The sequence below is a fragment of the Pistacia vera genome, unplaced genomic scaffold (genome assembly GCF_008641045.1).
Source record: "Pistacia vera cultivar Batoury unplaced genomic scaffold, PisVer_v2 Contig1089, whole genome shotgun sequence".
Classification (NCBI taxonomy): domain Eukaryota; kingdom Viridiplantae; phylum Streptophyta; class Magnoliopsida; order Sapindales; family Anacardiaceae; genus Pistacia; species Pistacia vera.
The window spans coordinates 37,470-57,508 of NW_022195125.1; the positions used below are offsets into that span (position 1 = coordinate 37,470).

General features: G+C 35.3%; 1 protein-coding gene across 2 annotated transcripts; it reads left to right on the plus strand.

Moving 5' to 3' along the window:
* The first annotated feature begins 25 nt into the window (after window positions 1–25).
* LOC116135075 lies at window positions 26–19,991 on the plus strand. Of its 2 annotated transcripts, none has more exons than XM_031420776.1 (27): window positions 26–414; window positions 946–1,105; window positions 1,780–1,872; window positions 2,485–2,587; window positions 2,731–2,902; window positions 8,648–8,822; window positions 9,410–9,538; window positions 9,656–10,264; window positions 10,374–10,997; window positions 11,265–11,333; window positions 11,858–11,971; window positions 12,054–12,299; window positions 12,588–12,635; window positions 12,767–12,913; window positions 13,417–13,581; window positions 13,683–13,745; window positions 14,205–14,315; window positions 14,406–14,489; window positions 14,574–14,621; window positions 15,611–15,685; window positions 16,377–16,472; window positions 17,421–17,501; window positions 17,579–17,650; window positions 18,469–18,513; window positions 18,631–18,714; window positions 18,803–18,906; window positions 19,267–19,991. In XM_031420776.1, the coding sequence occupies exons 1-27, from the start codon at window positions 212–214 to the stop codon at window positions 19,379–19,381; spliced, it is 4,035 nt and encodes a 1,344-aa protein (XP_031276636.1). In that variant the 5' UTR covers window positions 26–211; the 3' UTR covers window positions 19,382–19,991. The 2 variants fall into 2 exon arrangements, with proteins under 2 accessions (XP_031276636.1, XP_031276645.1); XM_031420785.1 differs by having other exon boundaries at window positions 2,740–2,902.
* Window positions 19,992–20,039: the final 48 nt, after the last annotated feature.

Sequence of the window (20,039 nt, forward strand, 5' to 3'; positions counted from 1 at the left end):
CCGCATCGACCCAAATTTCGTCTAAGTAATAACTGGACGCTCCGCTCCGCTCCGAGAAAAACAAAACAAACCATTATATTTAAAATCTTTCATCACTGGTTTTTCTTTAACCTACCAATCCATGCTTCATCCGATAAAACCTTCACATTCCTTCTCAAAACCCTAACCACCTAAATCACACCAAATCGCCTTTTATCTCTCATAATTGAACATGGCCGTACCTTCTAGAGACCAAGCACTCTCGCTCCTCGCCGCCGCCAACAACCACGGCGATTTAGCCGTGAAGCTCTCTTCTTTAAAGCAGGTCAGGGGTATTTTGTCGTCTGCTGACCCGTCTTTAGCGGCTGAGCTCTTCCCTTACTTGGTCGAGCTTCAATTTTCTCCTGAAACTCTCGTTCGAAAATCTCTTATCGAGTGAGTTCACAAAACCTTATTTTGTATTCTTATACCGTTTCTGACCTTATATTTGTGTGAAAGTTCGGTTATTGTTCCTTCCAAGTTGTAATTATTTATTTAGAGAGGCTTTTGAGAATATCTTTGCGAGATTTGTTCTTCCGTTTGCTGTTGATGTAGTTGTATTATAATTATCTTTAGATTACCCATGAAATCAAAGGTTAAGAAAGAGCATAGAAGGGGTTTGTCTCTTCAGCCGTGTTTTCCACTCGGTGGAAAATTTACGAGAGTTATTTGTTGATGACATTCAAAACTTCATTGTTTGCAATTTTGCATTACTTTCAGTTGTGTAGACTGCTTCTCACCCATGTAATGGAATTGGTTATGGAATTTTGGTTGATTATACTCTGTAATTGATATGTGTACCAGCATTGACATGGCAATATTTATGGCTTCTTGGCACTGTCTTATTTGCCTTTTATATGTGTCAGGTGTTTATGCCCTTGTCTAACAACTCAATTGTCCTTTGCTTTCCTTTATTTATGGTTTCAGGACAATTGAAGATGTTGGGTTGAAAGCAATGGAGCATTCTTATATTATTATGCCTGTTTTATTGGCATTTTTGAGGGATAGTGACTCTACTGTTGCAAAGCAATCTATTGTTACTGGCACGAATTTCTTTTGCCGTTTTCTAGAGGATATAGCATTACAGGTTTCTCTCTCTGTCTCAACCCTCTTTATTATCTTCAACTTCTTTCGTGCTATACAAAAAATATTTTATAATATTTTTGAATAATGCATTTTATAGTTATTAAAGTTTTTGATTCTTTTAGATTTGTGATGGTTGAATTTTGTGGAATTTGGGTTTTTATTTCCAAACGACTTGTAGAGGTTTTACTCGGATAAGCTGGTTTAGGAAGTATGAAGTTAATGTTCATGGACTAGTTTTGGTTTCGTTCACTAGTTTGATGAATAAAATGTTATTTAATAATAAGTGCATGGTCCCATATATGGTCATTTTGTCTATGAATCTCTATGTGTGTGTGTGGAAAAGAACAATCTTATGGAGTTTCCACTGCTTTTTTGTATATATTACAATATTTGTGTTACTAAGTGGAGGATTGATCAAGTATCAGTGGATAGTAACGGAAAGCAGAATACACAAAGGATTAGTAATGGAGGTTGCGAGTATGTGTTGCTTTGTTTGAAAAATTCTCTCAAATTATGGGGATAACTCTACCTCAAAGTCTTGTTTGGTTATTGCTTTATTTCAAGTAAACTTGCTTCATATATTTTAAATTGATCTTTCAGCCCTCTTTTACCGTGGTTTTAGTTTTTAAACTGCTTGGTTCTCATAAAATTTTAATGCTTATTTTGGAAATATAGTTTCATTGGAATCGTAAAGTAGAGCGGTGGCTTGAAGAACTTTGGACGTGGATGGTTAGGTTTAAGGATGCTGTCTTTTCAATTGCATTAGAGGTACAAACATTCTTTATTGGTTTACGGTGAAAGACCAACTCATTCCCTTGTTAAAACTGTGACAATGCATGCTCTCAAACTGATGCTTAATTGTAGATTTTGTTCTCAAGTTTTGTAATCAAATGCTTGTGTTTGTTTGGGAGGGGAATACCTTGTTGATTGTCTGTCTATCATCTAATTTTGGTTATATAATCTTGCTAGCTGACCCAATTCTGGATCACAAGTCAGTACAAGTTTTTTGTGTTCAAATTTAAAGTATTCACATTGTTTAATAACAATGTTTTTCCTACTAGATATGCTTTAGCTTCCATTTGAGGTAATTGTCTTTAGGAAGTTTTCTAGATATATTTCATCTTTTCTGTTTGTTATCAAGCAAAGACTCTGTTTGAGGTGTTAGTTTGGTAGAAGTCACTGCTCAATTGTGATTATAGTTTTCAATTGCATTACCATTGCTTTTGTTGCTTTTTGTTTGAAATTGTTTTCTAAATTACTGCTTGTTAATTCTGATATACATGTAACCATATTTATAATGGATGTGGTTTGATATTTCTTCCCTACTGTTCGTTTTACACATTGGGCTGACTTTATTTTCTTTTTAACTATATAATTCAGCCTGGTTTCGTTGGGACAAAGTTGCTAGCACTGAAATTTTTGGAAATATATGTTTTACTTTTTACCTCTGATACAAATGATTCTGAAAAGTTTACCACTGAAGGTACTGCTTTCTGACTTTTTAGGGCTTAAAAGATTTCTATATATTACTTAAGATGTTGGACAACTCCTTTGGCCTTTTTTGATATTTTCTTAAACTAATTTCTCTTGGAAACTTCATTCTCTGGATATATTTGTCGCTTTTAGCTGCAACAGGTGGTAGAAGGGCTTTCAATATATCGTGGCTGGTGGGTGGACACCCGTTTTTAGATCCTGTTACACTTATGTCAGAAGCAAATAGGACGCTTGGCACTCTATTGGATTTGTTGCAATCAGCTAGTAATCTCCCTGGTCCAGTGACAATAACTGTTGTCAATTGGTGAGTTCACACTTTCTAGTCACCAAATTATGTTCATCTATTTCTTGTGCATGTGTAGCTTTTTTGTACCTTCCCCTAATTCTCATGGAAAAATCCTCACCTACGACTACAATTTGTTCCTTCCCCTAATTCTTTATATTACAATCCGCACTGAAACTTTAGTCAATTATCTTAGTCATTAATACAAATGAATTGTAGCTTGGGGCTTTTCCTCTTCTCTTTCACTTTTACCCAGAGTGCTGTGGCAAAGTATTTATCTTGTAACTGGCTAAACTTTTTAGTTGAAAAAATATTTTGCTTTAGCTGCTCTTTCTCTCTCTCTGGTTTTGCTCTGTCCTGTTTTTAGGTTCTACTTGTAGTTCGAATTCCTACTTTGCTGCATGATAGGATTAACTTAGTGAGGTTTTGACCTCTGTTTGGTTGGAAGCCACTTTTCTTCCTGCACTTATCATGCCATCGGTTGAGTCTGAAACCATGGCTCTTGCAGGGTAGAATAGGGCTGCATGAGTAGGGTTCCTGACCTTGTATGGGGGGTTATTTCTTTCTTTTCACTTGGCTGAAATTCATAAATTGATTCTGACTTTGCTGTCATTCTTTCTCAGTAATCTTTTGTTCTTACTTATGTTTTCTTTTTCATTCATGAATTTCTCAGTTGTAGGGATATCCTAGGGGCATATCTTGAATACCATTTGTGCACTAGGTTTGTGGCAGTTTTTGCTTTATTTAATAAATTTTACTATAAAAGAAAAGTTATTTGTAGAATGTTTTTTTTGATGTTTGAGTAGTAATTCTTTTAACAAGTTGATATTGAATAGGGCATTGACGAAGTTGGTGAGAGTTTAACGTGCTGGTTTTTTATCCTTGAGTTTGTTTTTGATGCAAGAAGTTGATATCTTTCCCTTGATACAGGAAGATACCTCCAGTCATCCTCAATAGTTTACTGTTGATTTCTTTCCTTTNATTTCTTTCTTTTCACTTGGCTGAAATTCATAAATTGACTCTGACTTTGCTGTCATTCTTTCTCAGTAATCTTTTGTTCTTACTTATGTTTTCTTTTTCATTCATGAATTTCTCAGTTGTAGGGATATCCTAGGGGCATATCTTGAATACCATTTGTGCACTAGGTTTGTGGCAGTTTTTGCTTTATTTAATAAATTTTACTAGAAAAGAAAAGTTATTTGTAGAATGTTTTTTTGATGTTTGAGTAGTAATTCTTTTAACAAGTTGATATTGAATAGGGCATTGACGAAGTTGGTGATAGTTTAACGTGCTGATTTTTTATCCTTGAGTTTGTTTTTGATGCAAGAAGTTGATATCTTTCCCTTGATACAGGAAGATACCGACAGTCATCCTCAATAGTTTACTGTTGATTTCTTTCCTTTTTGATGACATTGCCATTAATGTTGATGTTCTCTTTGCATATGCATGATATTATAAAATGAATAATGCCTTTTTAGTATTACAGGAGGCATTCATTTTGTTTTGCAAACGTTCTTGTTGAATGCCTTAATGTTGTAAAATCTTATTTGCTCTAATCGGTGTTTTTCCTTTTTTTTAAAGTTTTTTTAGATTTTTGATTGCATTAATTGCTTTCTTGAAAGCTGTATATTGACTCCTATATGTATAGTTGTGGATGTATCCAGATATGTGTGCCTACATGTGGGTCTATCACATGTATAAAATATTGACTTGTTATTTTATGGGTCATTTCAGTTAGTTATTTGTATGGACCAGTGCATATAGTGGTTTAATGAGGTCACTCTAGATGGCACCTATACTCCATATGCATTAGCATGTCTGCTATATCACTAATCATGATCATAAATCTTAAGAAGTCATCTGAGACAATTGTATACATAGTCAGTTTACCCTCCTAATACTATGGTTAAGATATCACTTTCAGCAGTTTCAGCCAGATTTTCTTTCATTTTTTGTATATTTTTTGAGTCTTATTGGATGATTCTTTGTTGAATTTGAAATTCATCCTCGCATGAAGGTAATTGATCAATAACAATTCTGTTGTTCTACATTCAAGCATGGATATTTGATTGAAGTTAGTGTCATACAGTTGTGTTTCCTTTACTCGTTAATCATCCTATAATTTTATTCCAATCACTGGTGGACTTGAAGTCCTATTATACATAAAGGGAGTAAACTGCATTTTCCTCTCAGTTTTAATATCTTTGAAAATTTTGGAGGGACACTGAAGCTTGGAAACAGGTTGTAGTACAAGTTCAACTGCTTTTTTTGTGATATCATAGCAGCATGCTGATCAGCTCTCTTTGAGGAGTTAATGGCATTGGAAACTGCTGCATTGGTGGTTCAGATTTTGGGACTTACATGGCTAGACAATGTTCACATTTTTTGGGTACTAAGGAGCGGCATTGTCCAGTGTAGTTATGGTTAAGCGATGGATAAATTGCTCAACTCATCTACTGAGAGAAACTTGGCGGTCAAGCAACACAGTTTATTTTTTTGTAAACTGTTAGACCATTTACTTTACTTTTGTCTGAGTTTCTGCTGTGTGTGTACAGCTAATGATGTGTGACTATTTAAAATGTATTAATCATTTTATAACAGTTGATGCACGCTAAATACCTTTAATAATTAAAAGTTCTTTTTGACTAGGGATGTCCCTGATATTTTTGCTCTTCATTTATTGTGGTTCCCAATTTTCCATAACTTGTTTTTGTGACACTGCATTTCTTTTATCAGACTCTAATCTGTTTGTACTTTGACTTTACAATAAACAGTAATATGAGCTTATATTATCAAGAAACTTATAACCTGTTAGAGTATTAGCTAGAAAATAATAGAGAATGTTTTTGTTCTGTTACTTCTCAGTTGGACCTTTATGAAATAATATTGTACAACATAGGTGTCTACTCAGCCTTGAATAAGAAACTCAACACCATCTCGAGACAGCAGTAAGTTGACCAGGATGCTATTAGCCATGTATAATCAGGCACATGATATGTGCAGAATGTAAGGAATTAAAGTAACATTTGAAATTACTAATCTTACTATTGAAAGTCGTCACAATGAGTATATTTGCATTTCGGGCATTTCAGGTAACAGTAATTTAAACTGGATTGTAGAAGTTGTCGGTTGTTCAATATCTTTATCAGTCTTGAGTTGTAACAGTCCATTTACTCCCTGTGCACTAAGAGTATAGTCACTTGTTAAGTTACACTGAACGAATTAGTTTTTCTGTGAAGTTTTATTATATATATTTCACTATGGCTAACTTTGCATCAAACTTAACTAACTTTATCCAATCCTTGGTCTAGCAATATTATTATTATTGTTATTATTTTCTTTAGTCATTTACTCAGAACCTGTTTCAGTCATTCTCTTTTCTAGCAATGTGCAGCTAAGACAAGTTTCTTTCAGGTGAAAGCTGTGGGTTGTTCTGTTGTAATGTAGCTGAAGCTACTGATGCATGTTTTGTATCATATATTTAATCACCAAGAGATTTGGGAACTTAAAATGCTGCAAAAAGTCTGATGCACAAAATTTGCATTTGAATAACATTTAAAATTGACTTATGTACCAAAAGTTTTTGTTCAGATGCATGTGTTATTATCTTATTTGATTTGAAGCTGTCGACCTATTGTTTCTACAGATGGCGACGTAAATATTCTTGTTGTTGCAGTAGTTTTTTAGCATCTTCTTTTTCAGATTATTTTTTGTGCATATTAAGGCGGTTAGCATATGCTGATGAAAAATAATGGAATGTGTCTGCGTTTATTTTACCAAATTACCTTGTTGTTGTGATAATCTAGATTCTACGTTGTTTCTGTTGTGCTTATGAATCAGCTTGAGGAGATTACATATATGGTTGGGAATGTTGATGCCATGTAGAAATGTTGCTAGAAATGGTTGAGGAGAGGAAGAATAAATTTAATTGTAACTTTCTAAAGAGTTAACTTTATTTTAATGTAGATTGACTATGATTTGTGAAATCCATGCTTTAGTTTTTAATAATGTTTGTAAGAAACTATCATCAAGAGTAGGGTCAAGTTGTCAGGAAAACATTTTCTGAGTAGATAAGTTTTAAATGTGGGTCAGGTACAAGAAGCAATGTCATGTCCAGGTTGCCATTTATAATAGTCAAACTGGTCTTTTTTGTATTTCCCTTTACCGTTAACGAAAGTGTAGAGTTGTAAGAAAACTGTGGTACTTAAATTTAGATGCATTGTTTCTAGAAATTCATTACTTATTTTGTTAGGATTAAGGTTAAATAAAACATGCCGGTGGTTAGTGCTGGTAAAGAGTTTAGTGATTATAATGTTGTGAACATTTGCTGTAGGTGGCTAGTCTACTCATTACTTAGATTAGTGTTTTCATAAAATACAGAGAATTATTTCAAGATATTTTATTTCCCTATAGGATTCATGGGTGATTTTTCTTCATTCCTCTCCTTGATAGACAGAGTAGTGGGTGTAAAGAAGAAGCACCTGTTAGACATGGTGGCATGAATTATTCTCTGTCTGCACCTCTGTATTATGTCTCAATTGTTTATCTGAGAAGTTCATTTAAAACTCTTATGTATTGAGCAGTTTCTTGACTCATTGGAATTTGAATTATATGTGGTTATGCTTGTTGAAGAACAGAAAATATATATAAAAGGAATTTGCATATCTGCCTAGCTCATACAATGTCACTCAAATTGGAATTTGAAATTTTGAGATTGTTGTGGAATGAATAAAAATGATCATGTAGTCATGGTTGGCATGCGTTTATTATAATGATAAGTTGTACAAGTTGGTGTTTGAAGGGATTGACCTTGGAGGTGGTGGGGTGTAAAACAACCATGATGAAGATGACAAATAGATTCTAGTTGGTTGGATGAGGTGTTTGTAGTGGTAATGAATGGGTGTGGAGTTATTGAATGTCGCAACATGCTGGAAATTGGTGTTGCATTATAATCTGTTGTATTTTATGTATTTTGTGATATATGTGTGGTTTTGAAAGTTTTCTATATTGTTGTAGCTCACTAGGGAGGCATCTTGGGTGTCTTAACTGTGTTCTTATTTCTGTCATCAGCTTTCATGTTGATTGCAAACTTCTTCTGTCTAGAATGGGTAATTAGCTCCAAGTTGTTTGTTCCCATGTCTTGTATTGTGCTTTTTTTATAATATTTGTTGAAGTTGTTATTCTTCCTTGTGTGGGACGGTGAGAGTTTGTACCTTTCCTGTCCTTGCTTTTGAGCACAATCATAAACAGATTTCATTAAGGTTTCCACATAGTTTTCTGTTCTGGTAACGCAGCTCTTTTTTCCGGTTGGAAATAGAAGATGTGTTAGATGCCTATAACTTAGATACTATTGTTGGGTGATTGTGTTTAGTTCATGTGCAAGTGCAGGTGCATGTGAGAAATACTATGGTTGGGGCCCTTACCTATTAGTTTAAACTTTTATGTTAAGTGGTTGCTTTAACATATGTAATTCTGAAACTTTTAGTTCTTACCTCATAAAATTCCATCATTTGCAAGATGCTTGCTGACTTAATATTTGGTGCATACATGTGGACTTACTTAAACTCTAGAGCTTAAATTTCAAGCTTGAATATCAAGTCAATGTTTTCTCCCCTTTTTATGTCTTAACCTCTTGCTTCATTTTACTCATGACTTTGGTTGTTTTATGTGAAGTTTTAATTTCTTTGTTCTTCCTATCATAACTACTATTTTTTTTTTTTTTTTTTTTTTTAATATCATCTAACAATGTTTTTATCTGTTTGATAGTCTTGCAGCTATAGCAAGGAAGAGGCCGCTCCAGTATAACACTATTCTTTCTGCACTGTTTGATTTTAATCCAAACCTTGAGACGCTGAAGGGATGTCATGGTGTCAGTATTCAGTACTCCTTAAGGACTGCCTTTTTGGGGTTTCTTAGGTGTACTCATCCAGTCATCATGGAGGTAAAGTTGTTTGACATTGTGTTATTATTTTCTTAAACCTTTTGTTTAACACATGTTTCTGTTGTTTATGCTCCATTCTTTTTCTCGTTGGAAGTTATATTTGCTCAAAAAACTTTTCTGAGAAATTATGATTCCTTTTAGCTGTAATTTGACTATAATTACGAAAAAAATTACAGTTCTGTTCAAGGAGATGTAGAATTTTTCACCTCTTAGGTTATATTGGTTTTGAACGAAAAGTTTGGGGTTTTTCTCTGCGGGCAGTGGATTTCCATTATCAGTTTGCTGAAATTCTGAATTTCCAGTCCACATGCTAACAGGATAATATGTCATCAAACTAATGTTGCATCTCACCCGTACTCTGCTTTAGATTTTGTGCTTGCAATTTGTCTTGGTTGAAAGAATCCCCCAAAGGCCAAATGGTAATGAAAGGTTATATGACTAGGGCTCTTTATGGAGAATTTCTGACTAACCAGACATAGAAAGGAAACTCAACCCATTAGTCCATTAATATTTGAACACAAGCTTAAAAATCCCTTTGGCTGTTCACTCAGTCTTGTGCCTGAGAGCCTTTTATTTTTTGTTTGCAGTCCAGAGACAGATTGCTTAGAGCTCTACGAGCAATGAATGCTGGGGATGCTGCGGATCAAGCTGTTCGACAAGTTGATAAAATGATTAAAAATTCTGAGCGTGCTTCACGTGAAACTTGGTTGGGCAGGGTAATTAACTTGTTATGTTTATGTCTATGTCGATGATAAGTTTCTTTAATTTTAGAATCTTGTCACCTATTTTTTAACAAATTTTCATTCCCTCATTTTTATTTGTTTGATTATCAGGATGATCAATCATCAACCCAGCTGCCTGTGTTAGGGGATCTGTCAAGAAAAAGGTCTATGCTTCAAGATAGTGAAGAGATTAATAATGGTCCTGAGGCAGCTTCCAAGCGTAGCCGTTATGGTCCTAACACCCATTCAGCTTTGTCTGTTCAAATAAATGATTCTGGAAAGGATTTGGTTCCTGTTAATGGATTGTCTTCTTCTGTTCCTCTTTTGGATAGTGATTTGGCTCCTGTGGAACAAATGATTGCGATGATTGGTGCTTTGCTTGCTGAAGGAGAAAGGGGTGCTGAATCACTTGAGATACTTATTTCAAATGTTCATCCTGATCTGTTGGCTGATATTGTTATAACTAATATGAGGCACCTGCCTAAGACTCCGCCACCTTTAACAAGGCTTGGGAGCTCGCCAGTAGCTCAACAGATAAGCTCTTTATGTAGTTCTGCCCAGGTTGCAGCACTTTCCACACACATAAGTACCATGCAGTCTCCAGTTCTCAGTACACAGTTACAAGTACCTCTTTCTTCAGCTACTGCAGTCAGTTCATCTTTGTCGGATACATCCACTGTCAATATTCCTGCTGCAGATTCTAAACGCGATCCGAGAAGGGTTACTACTTTTCTGTATTACTTATTGTTACTTTTACAGTCCACACTTTATTATATGTTTAGGATGTTTAACTTCCTTATTTAAAATAATTTACTGGTGGTTTATTTAGGATCCCCGGCGCTTGGATCCACGGCGTGTCGCAACATCTGTTGGAGTTCCTTCCATACCTGTTGTGGATGATGCTGGTCCTGTGCAATCTGAATTTGATGGTTCTACTTCTGTAAGTAGGCCTCCTTCACTAGCTATTTTGACAACTGTCGAAAATTCACTGGCACCTCTAATGATTAGCTCCAAAAGTGATGATAAGACTCTAGAAAGTCCATCAGTTTCTAGAATTGATGAACCTAATCCCAAGGAGGATGGATTTGTTGGATCTGAAGAAATTGTCCCCAGTTCAGAGACTTTCGCTTCATCAGATCACACCATTTCTCCTCTTCACGCAGTTGATGAAGATTCTACTGCAGTGGAGTTGTCTGATGTTGAAATGCATGGCACTGGTACATCAGCTTTGCTAGAATATGATCAGAATTCTCCAGCTGTTTCTATTGCATCTGCATCTGAGGAGACCTGTCGAGATTTACCTCCGCCACCATTATATTTTGAGCTGACTGAAGAACAGCAAAGAAGTGCAAGAAAATTGGCTATTGAACAGATTATTGAATCTTCCAAATGTCTTCTGGAGACAGGGTGTAGTGAGACATGCATGGGGTTGCTTGCTCGATTGATCACTCAGGTGAGATATATGATTGGTCGCCTCTATGTGGATGTTGAGTTATAATTTTCTTGGAGCTAACAAGTATTTTCCTTGGTTGCTTACAAAATTAGATCATGAGATTGTTCTTATCACAACCATTCTTTTATCTTTGTCATAAACATCATGTTACATTATTTATATAATGTTTGAGCTCCATATACCATCATTCATTGCTTTCTTCCTGTAACTGTCTATGAAATAAGCAATTTACAAAATAATATTAAATATAATTTTTTTCTTTTTCAGATTGATGCAGATGATGAGATTATTGTGATGCTGCAAAAACATGTAGTTGTTAATTACCAACAGCAAAAGGTAATTTCTTTCTGAGTTGTGACGATCTTTAACCCTATATATAATCAGCATACAATCTAATGGTTTAAACTTGCTTCTCTGAAATCCAACAAGTTTGAAAACCAATAGATTCTTAAATTCTGTTCAAAATCAGCAGAGTGTTTACCTTGCTTCCTATATTTGAGTCCTTTTAGTAGCTGCTACAATTCTCTGATGGTGCTCCAAATAAACTATCAAAATTTCATGGCTTTTTCCTTTCTCTTTATTTGACTCCATGGTGCTGTCTTGCACGGTCATTAAGTAGACCACATCTCTTCTAAACTCATTTTTCTCTGTTATTACTATCTCTCTGATTTTGAATATAGTGTTTGCTGGCTATCTCTCAAATTTAATATGAGCTGATGGAGTTGATTAAGGTGTGAGTGGATATCCTGAACATATACACTGGGCTGGACTTTGTTGATTTTTTTATTTATTGGCTTGTTTATGAAATTTGTATATTTTAGTACTTAAATGGTTCTTTTTTTACCTATATTCTGTGTCAGGGGCATGAGCTTGTACTGCATGTTCTTTATCATCTGCATTCTCTTATGATCTTGGGTTCAAATGAAAGCTCTTCATATGCTGCTGTTGTGTATGAGAAATTCCTCCTGGCAGTGGTAGGCACAGATTCAGCCAACTCAACCTTATTTTGTTTGCTTGAGAATTATAATTATTAACTCTTTCAATGTACTGATGTAGGCCAAATCTTTGCTTGACGCTTTTCCGGCTTCTGACAAGTCTTTTAGTAGGCTTCTTGGTGAAGTTCCATTTTTACCTGACTCTGGCTTAGAACTTTTGGACAATCTCTGTTCTTCCGATGTTTTTGATCTTCACGGAAAAGAGGTCCGTGATGGTGAGCGTGTCACTCAGGGCCTTGGGGCTGTTTGGAGTTTGATTTTGGGGCGCCCAACTAACCGGCTGGTCTGTTTAGATATAGCTTTGAAGGTAATTTGGCCATGAGAATCTCATAGATCGGAATTTTTTGTATGCTTCTTTCTGAATTTGTAATGCTTGTGGTTGTCATGCTCTGCTGTGCAGGGCTATAATGTCACACAGATATTAATGAGGCAGTAGGTGTGCGTGTGCATTGAACCATTTATTTGTTTAGAGCTTAAATACTATTGTTTGGCCTTTACTTATCCGTTTAAACTTTTGGTTAAGTGGTTACTTAACACATATGATCATTAATTGCATAGATGTACTCTTTGCTTATGAATTGTTCACTTATGACAGTGTGCTGTTCATTCACAAGACGAAATTCGAGCAAAAGCTATCCGGCTGGTATGCAAACTTGCTGCTCATTAAGATCATGGAACATGAAAAATAATTCTAATCACCATGGACTTTAGATTAGTTCTCCAGGCCGCAAGGATACTAATGATCTTTTAATTTTCTAATGTTCATGTTGACAGGTGTCCAACAAACTCTTTCAGCTAAGCTACATAACACAAAATATTGAGCAATATGCAACAGATATGATGCTGTCTGTTCTAGATCAGCATCCTTCTGATGTAGAGTGTTTTAAACCTGGGTCCAGTGATCAAAGAGCCGAGGGGGAGGTATGCAACATGTTTCTATTTTTGTCATGTGCTATTTCATACTTTCCAGAATCTAAGTCGTTCTTTATAGCATGCCAACTATTCAAGTTCTTGTTGGCCAAGTTCATGTCTGTTTCAACAACCTTGTCTGCCTTGGCATTTAGTTCATATGCATCTGGCTGAGACTGTAGGTGTGGGCTATGCAGTTAAGTCCACATGTTAATTAGCCATAGTGCCTGTTATCGAGGTATGCACTTTGCTCCTGTAGACTTGAGGCATTTATGCTATTAGAAACACTTGTGGTTATGTCGCAAATAGCACCTTTATTACACCAGCATAAGATATACAAATGCACATACAGTTTATCCAATAGTTCTGGCAAAAAGTAAACCTTTGAGGTCTATTGAAAGAGCATGAGGAGGAAGAAGAGAACAACTTTGCCATCTTGCATCTTCTCCCATTTTCAGGAAATGTTTCAATTTTTTTTATTGTTCTTCATTTTGCTTGCTGAATAATAATTTCAGGTTGGAAGCCAGGAGACATCCATTAGTGACTCTCAAGTTCCAGAGTCTAGAACCTCTGAAATGGACTCAGTGAGGGGTGCACAATCTGTTGCTCATAGTGTTTCAACTGTGTCAGTTCCTGAAGCTCAACGTCTCATTTCTTTATTTTTTTCTTTATGTACGAAGGTTAGTCTATGATTTCTCAAGTCCAATAAAACTAATGATTTTGAAATTTCCTTTATGGTTTTGTTTCTGGAAAAACTGATGCAGATATCCTTTCCTTTCAGAAACCTAGTCTTCTTCAACTTGTTTTTAATAATTATGTGCGAGCTCCAAAAGCAGTAAAGCAGGTATGTTTTATTCTTGTTTTGTATATCTTAATCATTATAATTATTGACAGATCAGGTGCCAGATTTTCAACAGATGCATTAAGTGTTACCTCAGATGGTGGACTAATGCACTGTCTGGTTATCACATGGATTTCAATATGGGTACTCACAGAAAGGGAAAAGTTTTCCCCAAGTTGTATTGCCTTGTAGCCATAACAGTACTTACATTATGGTGTCTAATACGAATTTTCCTAAGTGAAATGAAGGGTCTATGTTTTTTAATTGAAAGCTGTTTAATATGCTGCAACCTTACAGTGCTTTTGTGATATTATATTGGAGTTCCGCGTGAGTTTGTTTTAACAGAAGACAGCCAAACTATTCTGATTTCCACCCACATGTCACTTTTGCCATTTTATAATATCTGCTTTAACTGGATTGACATATCTCTTTGTTAATTCTTACACCTTTGGGATTATGCAGGCTTTTCATCGCCATATCCCAATTCTTGTAAGGGCCTTGGGTTCAACTTGTTCAGAATTATTGCATATAATATCTGATCCACCACAAGGAAGTGAAAATCTCTTGACTCTGGTTAGTCACTTATTCCTATTTTACTGATGGTTCTTTTTCATCCTTGAAACTCTTGTTTTGTTGCTGATAGCTGTTTTCCTATTTGGCAAGGTGCTGCAAATATTGACCCAAGAGACTACTCCTTCTTCCAGTCTAATTGCCACTGTTAAACATTTATATGAAACTAAGCTAAAGGTTTTTCACACAACCGAAGCATAATGTATCTTTCCTTTGACCTATAATTGAACTTTTGTCATAATAGGTCTTATCTTTTTGCAGGATGCCACAATTCTTATTCCGATGCTTTCTTCACTTTCCAAGAATGAGGTTTGCTTCCAAAATTTCTTTTTTCTATCAACTTGCATGATACTATGTGTCTTTCATGCCCAATGAAAAAATTCTGCTCATATGGGTTCAGATCAAGGGCCCAATTTTTCTATGCAAATTATGGCACAAGTTGTGATATTATATACTGGCTGATACAATTTTCATGGCTACCAAGTATTCTGCTAACTGATACAATAAATTTAAAGACGTAAATGATAACAAAGTGTATAGATTGGTCTGCATGGGCTACCAAGTAACCTAAACCATAAATTGAACGTTTTACGGTCAAGGTCCTGGATTAGCAAGATAGCGGAATGAAGTACCTTATTTAACTTAGTCATTTGAAAATTCTGATAGGTGAAAGCAGATGTAAATTTTGTGAAATATGTAAAATGATTGGAGATACTCAGACCAAGAAGGATCAAGAGTAATAAAGGTTTCTGAAGAGATTATGGAATCTAGAATTCTTGATCTTGACCTTAGAAACCAAGATCTTGACGAGTTTATGTAGTAATGTTACTAAAAGCATAAAAAAAAAAAAAAAAAAAAAAAATGAAAAGGTCTTCCCTTCCTTTATATAATTCTGTTTATCTGATATATATTGTCCAAATAGACTTTTATTTGAGAATAATTGAGCTGATGAAAAACCAAGAAAATGAAATTGCATTTGGAGAACTCAAGCCTCATCAACTAACAAAAGTTGATGATTTCAAAAGTTCCACTGTTTATTTGTAATCAAAAGTTCCACTGTTTATTTAATGATTTCAATCTCAGGCCTGGCATTTGAAAAACAGAGGTTGATATATTGATACATGACAAGATGGCATGTTTGTCAAAGTGTTCAGTTATCTTCTGTGAAAAGGACCCCTTAAACTCATAATTTTCCTGTTAATTGCATAAAGTAGCATTACTGAATATTGTTTTGTTTCTAACTAATGGGTGTCAAATTCAATAGTACTATCACAGATCTAATAATTTTATGATCACAGGTGCTACCTATTTTCCCTCGCCTTGTTGACCTTCCATTAGAAAAGTTCCAGATGGCACTTGCTCACATACTACAGGTGTGCATGAATTCTTGTGATGTGACTTCATAATTTGCTGTTCGGGTTCTATTGGAATTGTTAAGACATTCAGGGACCCACTTGTTTTTGCCTACTTATTATAAGTGTTGTCACATTGCTTTGTTATGTAATCCTTCTCAAAGAAAAAATAAAGCCACTCTGGTTGATTTTCTGATAGGAGGTAAATTTTGATTTATTTAAGTCACAGATTCAAATTCAGCTTAAAGTTTTAGATAATATGCAAGGAGTGTCTTGACTTCCATCAGAAGCATGGATGCTTGATTTACTTATGTTTAGACATTGTGAACAAATTGCTTGTTCTGATCTGTCATGTGATAGTCGCAGTGAGAGTTTAGTAGCTTTATCGCTAAAGCTAGAGTTCCAAGCCAATTTTATGCACTTTGCATTTCTCTCTATTTCTCTTTTCTTGCTTTCTAAATTCCAACAGTGAACTTGCTTTAGTTCATTTTTGGTGATGTTGTAGTTTTTTCTTTGTGCAGAATAATTAAATGCTATAATGTTTTGACATGTCATTTTGCCTTCCCCTTTAACTTGGAATCATGAAAATTGCTAAGAGGTCATAATTTTTAATGGCGGATTTTAAATTGCTATATATTATGACATGCTGTTTCACCTTTTCTATTGTCTTGGAAATCGACAATTGCAAAGACTTCATAATTGTTTATGACAGGGTTCAGCTCATACTGGTCCAGCTTTAACTCCGGTAGAAGTGTTGGTTGCAATACATGAAATTGTTCCTGAGAGAGATGGCCTTGCACTGAAAAAGGCATGTCTTTTGTCATTCTGAGCTTAATAGTCTTGGAATTTTACACGTTGGTTGACTGTGATGGTGATCTATAAACTGCACATTCAGATCATTCTTATTCTTTCCATCACCCTCTTGGTCTGTAACTGTTTTATCCCTTTTCACCTAATGGATTGATTTTTGTAATATGATGTGTTATGGCCTGAGAAAGCTTGTCCAAATTTGTACATAAAGAAAATATTCAAACTGGAATGCAGTTCCCTAGGTTGGGCTTGGTAGAGTAATTTGTAGAATTCTGGGGTTGCCCGATTTGAAACCAACCTGTTTCAGCTATGGTTGCTCAGTCCAAGCTAAGGCTGGATTGGTGTTACTTTAGATTGATTAAGTTTGATCAAATAATAATGTCATTATGTTTGCTATGTTTAAGTGAAACACTGAAGTGTGTGCTTTTGGATCTTGCAATGGTACACGTAATAATTTACTTTCTTTAGTTATTTGGATTTGATACATGATTACTTTGTCATTCATTTGTGTCTAGAGATATATCTTCTACCTTATTTATCTTTACAAGACCCAAATGATCAGAAGGGGCCTGCTTGTCTAAGCATCAAATTTATTCTAGCATACTAGCTATAAATTCTTTAGTTGACTGGGTTTGGGTATAACCTATTTGAGCCTTCCAAATTTGCAATGATGTTCTATTGTTCTGCTGTTGATCTCCAGGACTTTGGACTGGAATTTTATTATTACTTGAGCCTAGCTATAAGTTCTTTGGACTCTGGAATTTAATAAGCCTTCAAAATTGTTGATGATACATTGGATATTGAGTTGCACGACGCAAGTTTTTTTCACATTAGATGGTGGCCATGCCGTGCCTAGATGATAGTTTGGATTTCTTAGTTGTACTCATAATTTTTATGCGCCCATTGTGGATTTGATTCTTACTAAGACTCCATTTTATGTTTTCAGATAACAGATGCTTGCTCAGCCTGTTTTGAGCAACGCACAGTTTTCACACAGCAGGTTTTGGCAAAGGCCTTGAACCAAATGGTGAGAATTATCATCTATAATCTGTGAACACTTGCATATAACTTTATGTATGTAGTGATTTTTTTTCCCCATTTCAGGTTGATCAAACTCCTCTGCCACTACTCTTCATGAGAACAGTAATTCAGGCAATTGATGCTTTTCCCACTCTGGTAAACTCTATTTTTTTCCTTCTGCTGCTTCTTGTATCTTTTTAAAAATTATGGATTTAATATGGATTGTTGTATAAGGATGTTGGGACCTTATATATTGCCAGCTCAACATATTATCGACTGTTTACATTACTCTTTTCTGATCTGCCACGTGGTAATGGTAATTTTTTCTGTGTAAAATGCCAGAAAAAGATAATCAATACCTTGATAACTTGTCCAGTGAAAGAATTATCTTGTTATTATAGTATTACCAGATGGTGACGGAATTATGCATAAAATAAAATACACTACAAAAGTTATATCCCAACTAAACTTCAATGTGGAATTTTCAATTTGTGAAGTAGCTTCTGCAGTCATTATGGGCCTCTTAAAAATATAATAGACGGGCATTAAAAATCAAATATCAGTTTATATGTTTATTCTTGTTTCATGAGACAATACACCCTACCTATCAGTTGACAGAATACCCTTTAGGGCGCCTAAAGTCTGACTCAAGTATTTTGTTTCTTATTAAAAGAATAAAGAAATTGAGTTATTTGTATCTTTACTTTAGAGGGACATTCTGGTTAATTTGATTCTTCTTTTTCCTTTTTGTTTTTGCTGGGTGTTGTTTGGGCCTTCACATAATTCATTAGCCCAAAAAGCTTAGCCCATGATGAGGGGTTATTTTTGTATTGGGCTTATCGTTCATTTCTAGTTAGAATCTTCCATGCAAATTTATGGTATTTTATAAGTGGTATTAGTTGTTAGTATGAATTATATCATAAAATGATATGGAGGATGATAAAGAAATCTATTTTGATGCTTGCTGTATTCAGGTTGATTTTGTTATGGAAATTCTGTCCAAACTTGTGAGTAAACAGGTATGCTGGCTCAATTGAAAGTCTGACTCTTCTGTAATTTTAAACGAGAACTCTACTGAAACATGCTGGGTCTTATTAGGTTAGGAGCTGATAGTTTGTTTTCCTTTTTATATGTAGGTGTGGAGAATGCCAAAGTTGTGGGTTGGGTTCTTGAAATGCGTGTCTCAAACACGACCACATTCTTTTCCTGTATTGCTGCAGGTAGTATATTGTCTTTAAGTATGGAAAATTGCCATTATTTTCTTGATATGTTGAGTTTATAGCTTTCTCTTTTTTTTGTTTATTGTAGTTACCACCTCCACAACTTGAGAGTGCTCTGAATAAATACGCTAACCTCAGAGGTCCCCTAGCCGCATATGCTGGCCAACCAAGTGTGAAAACGTCAATACCAAGGTACAGGTTTTCTGGGTTTGATAAATTTGAAAAGTCTTCCAACCCTGCTTTTTGCTTATTAATATTTTCCAGAATATTTTTTGATCAATATATCCAGACATGGTGGAGATAAAAAGCTTCCTTCTATTTAAGTTGCATTATGTGTTGATTCACTGATTGCTCTGCTATTGAGTTTCTTTTGATATGCCTGTCTGATGAAGAGGGTGTTAAGATTTTTTCTTTGTATAGTTGTAACAAGAATAACTTCAACTGTCTTTATCTGTAACAACCTGTACCAACATTTTGGCGTGTTGTATATTCTCAGTCACAGAGCTGCAACTGATTTGATGTTCTGGTTAACTTATTGCATTTACGTGGCAGATCAACGCTTGGGGTTCTTGGTCTTGTAAATGAATCACATTTGCAGCAGGCACATATTCCATCTTTGCACCCCTCAGATACAGGTTCTTCTGTACATGGAGCAACTCTAACGTAACAAATTCAACCTTAAGAGTCCTTGAAGTGTCCTCTGTACCTCATGGTAGTTACAGACAAATCACAATGTCGTTCCATCTGATGGTGGTTCCAGTTGTCAGAAATGGAGATGCAAGTTAGGAGCTCATATAGCCACTGAAGCTGATTACTTCAATGTTTGTTTGACTGCATCTGTGAAACCCACGTGACTCAAAATCAGTCCGGTGGCATATGGAATTGGAACGACATCTTCTGAGGAAAATAGTTTCCTCCCTCCAGCTCCTCGGAATGTAACATAGCTGTAAATTTATTTGTTTTTATTTGTTAAATTTTTATTCTTTGAATTTTGAGATTTACTTTCTGCCAATCCTGGGGCATATTCAATTAAATGTGTTGGGTTGGTGGCATGCTTGAAATTTATGGGAGAAGAAACCAACGGGTCCCCATATTTTGGTTGAGGGACCTAGCGGTCATGAGAGAATAGATTTGTTGTCGTTGGTTAGGTTCAATGAGTTGAGATAAAGGAAGTATGATTTTGCAATGACCCCTCCAGGGGTGATAGTATGGTTGGAAGAATGATCTTTCAGGTACTCGTGAAAAGAGTTCCTTGGTATGAGTTTTGAGTTTTACAATCATGCCTCTTTGTTAACACGTTCGTGTATTATGGGGTTATTGCATGT

Excerpts from the sequence above, each read along its gene's own strand:
- LOC116135075 (XM_031420776.1), top strand. The coding sequence starts at position 212 with ATGGCCGTACCTTCTAGAGACCAAGCACTCTCGCTCCTCGCCGCCGCC. Across the intron at positions 1,873-2,484 it reads TCTTTTCAATTGCATTAGAG|CCTGGTTTCGTTGGGACAAA; the intron begins GTACAAACATTC and ends TATATAATTCAG. Across the intron at positions 10,998-11,264 it reads TTGCTCGATTGATCACTCAG|ATTGATGCAGATGATGAGAT; the intron begins GTGAGATATATG and ends TTTCTTTTTCAG.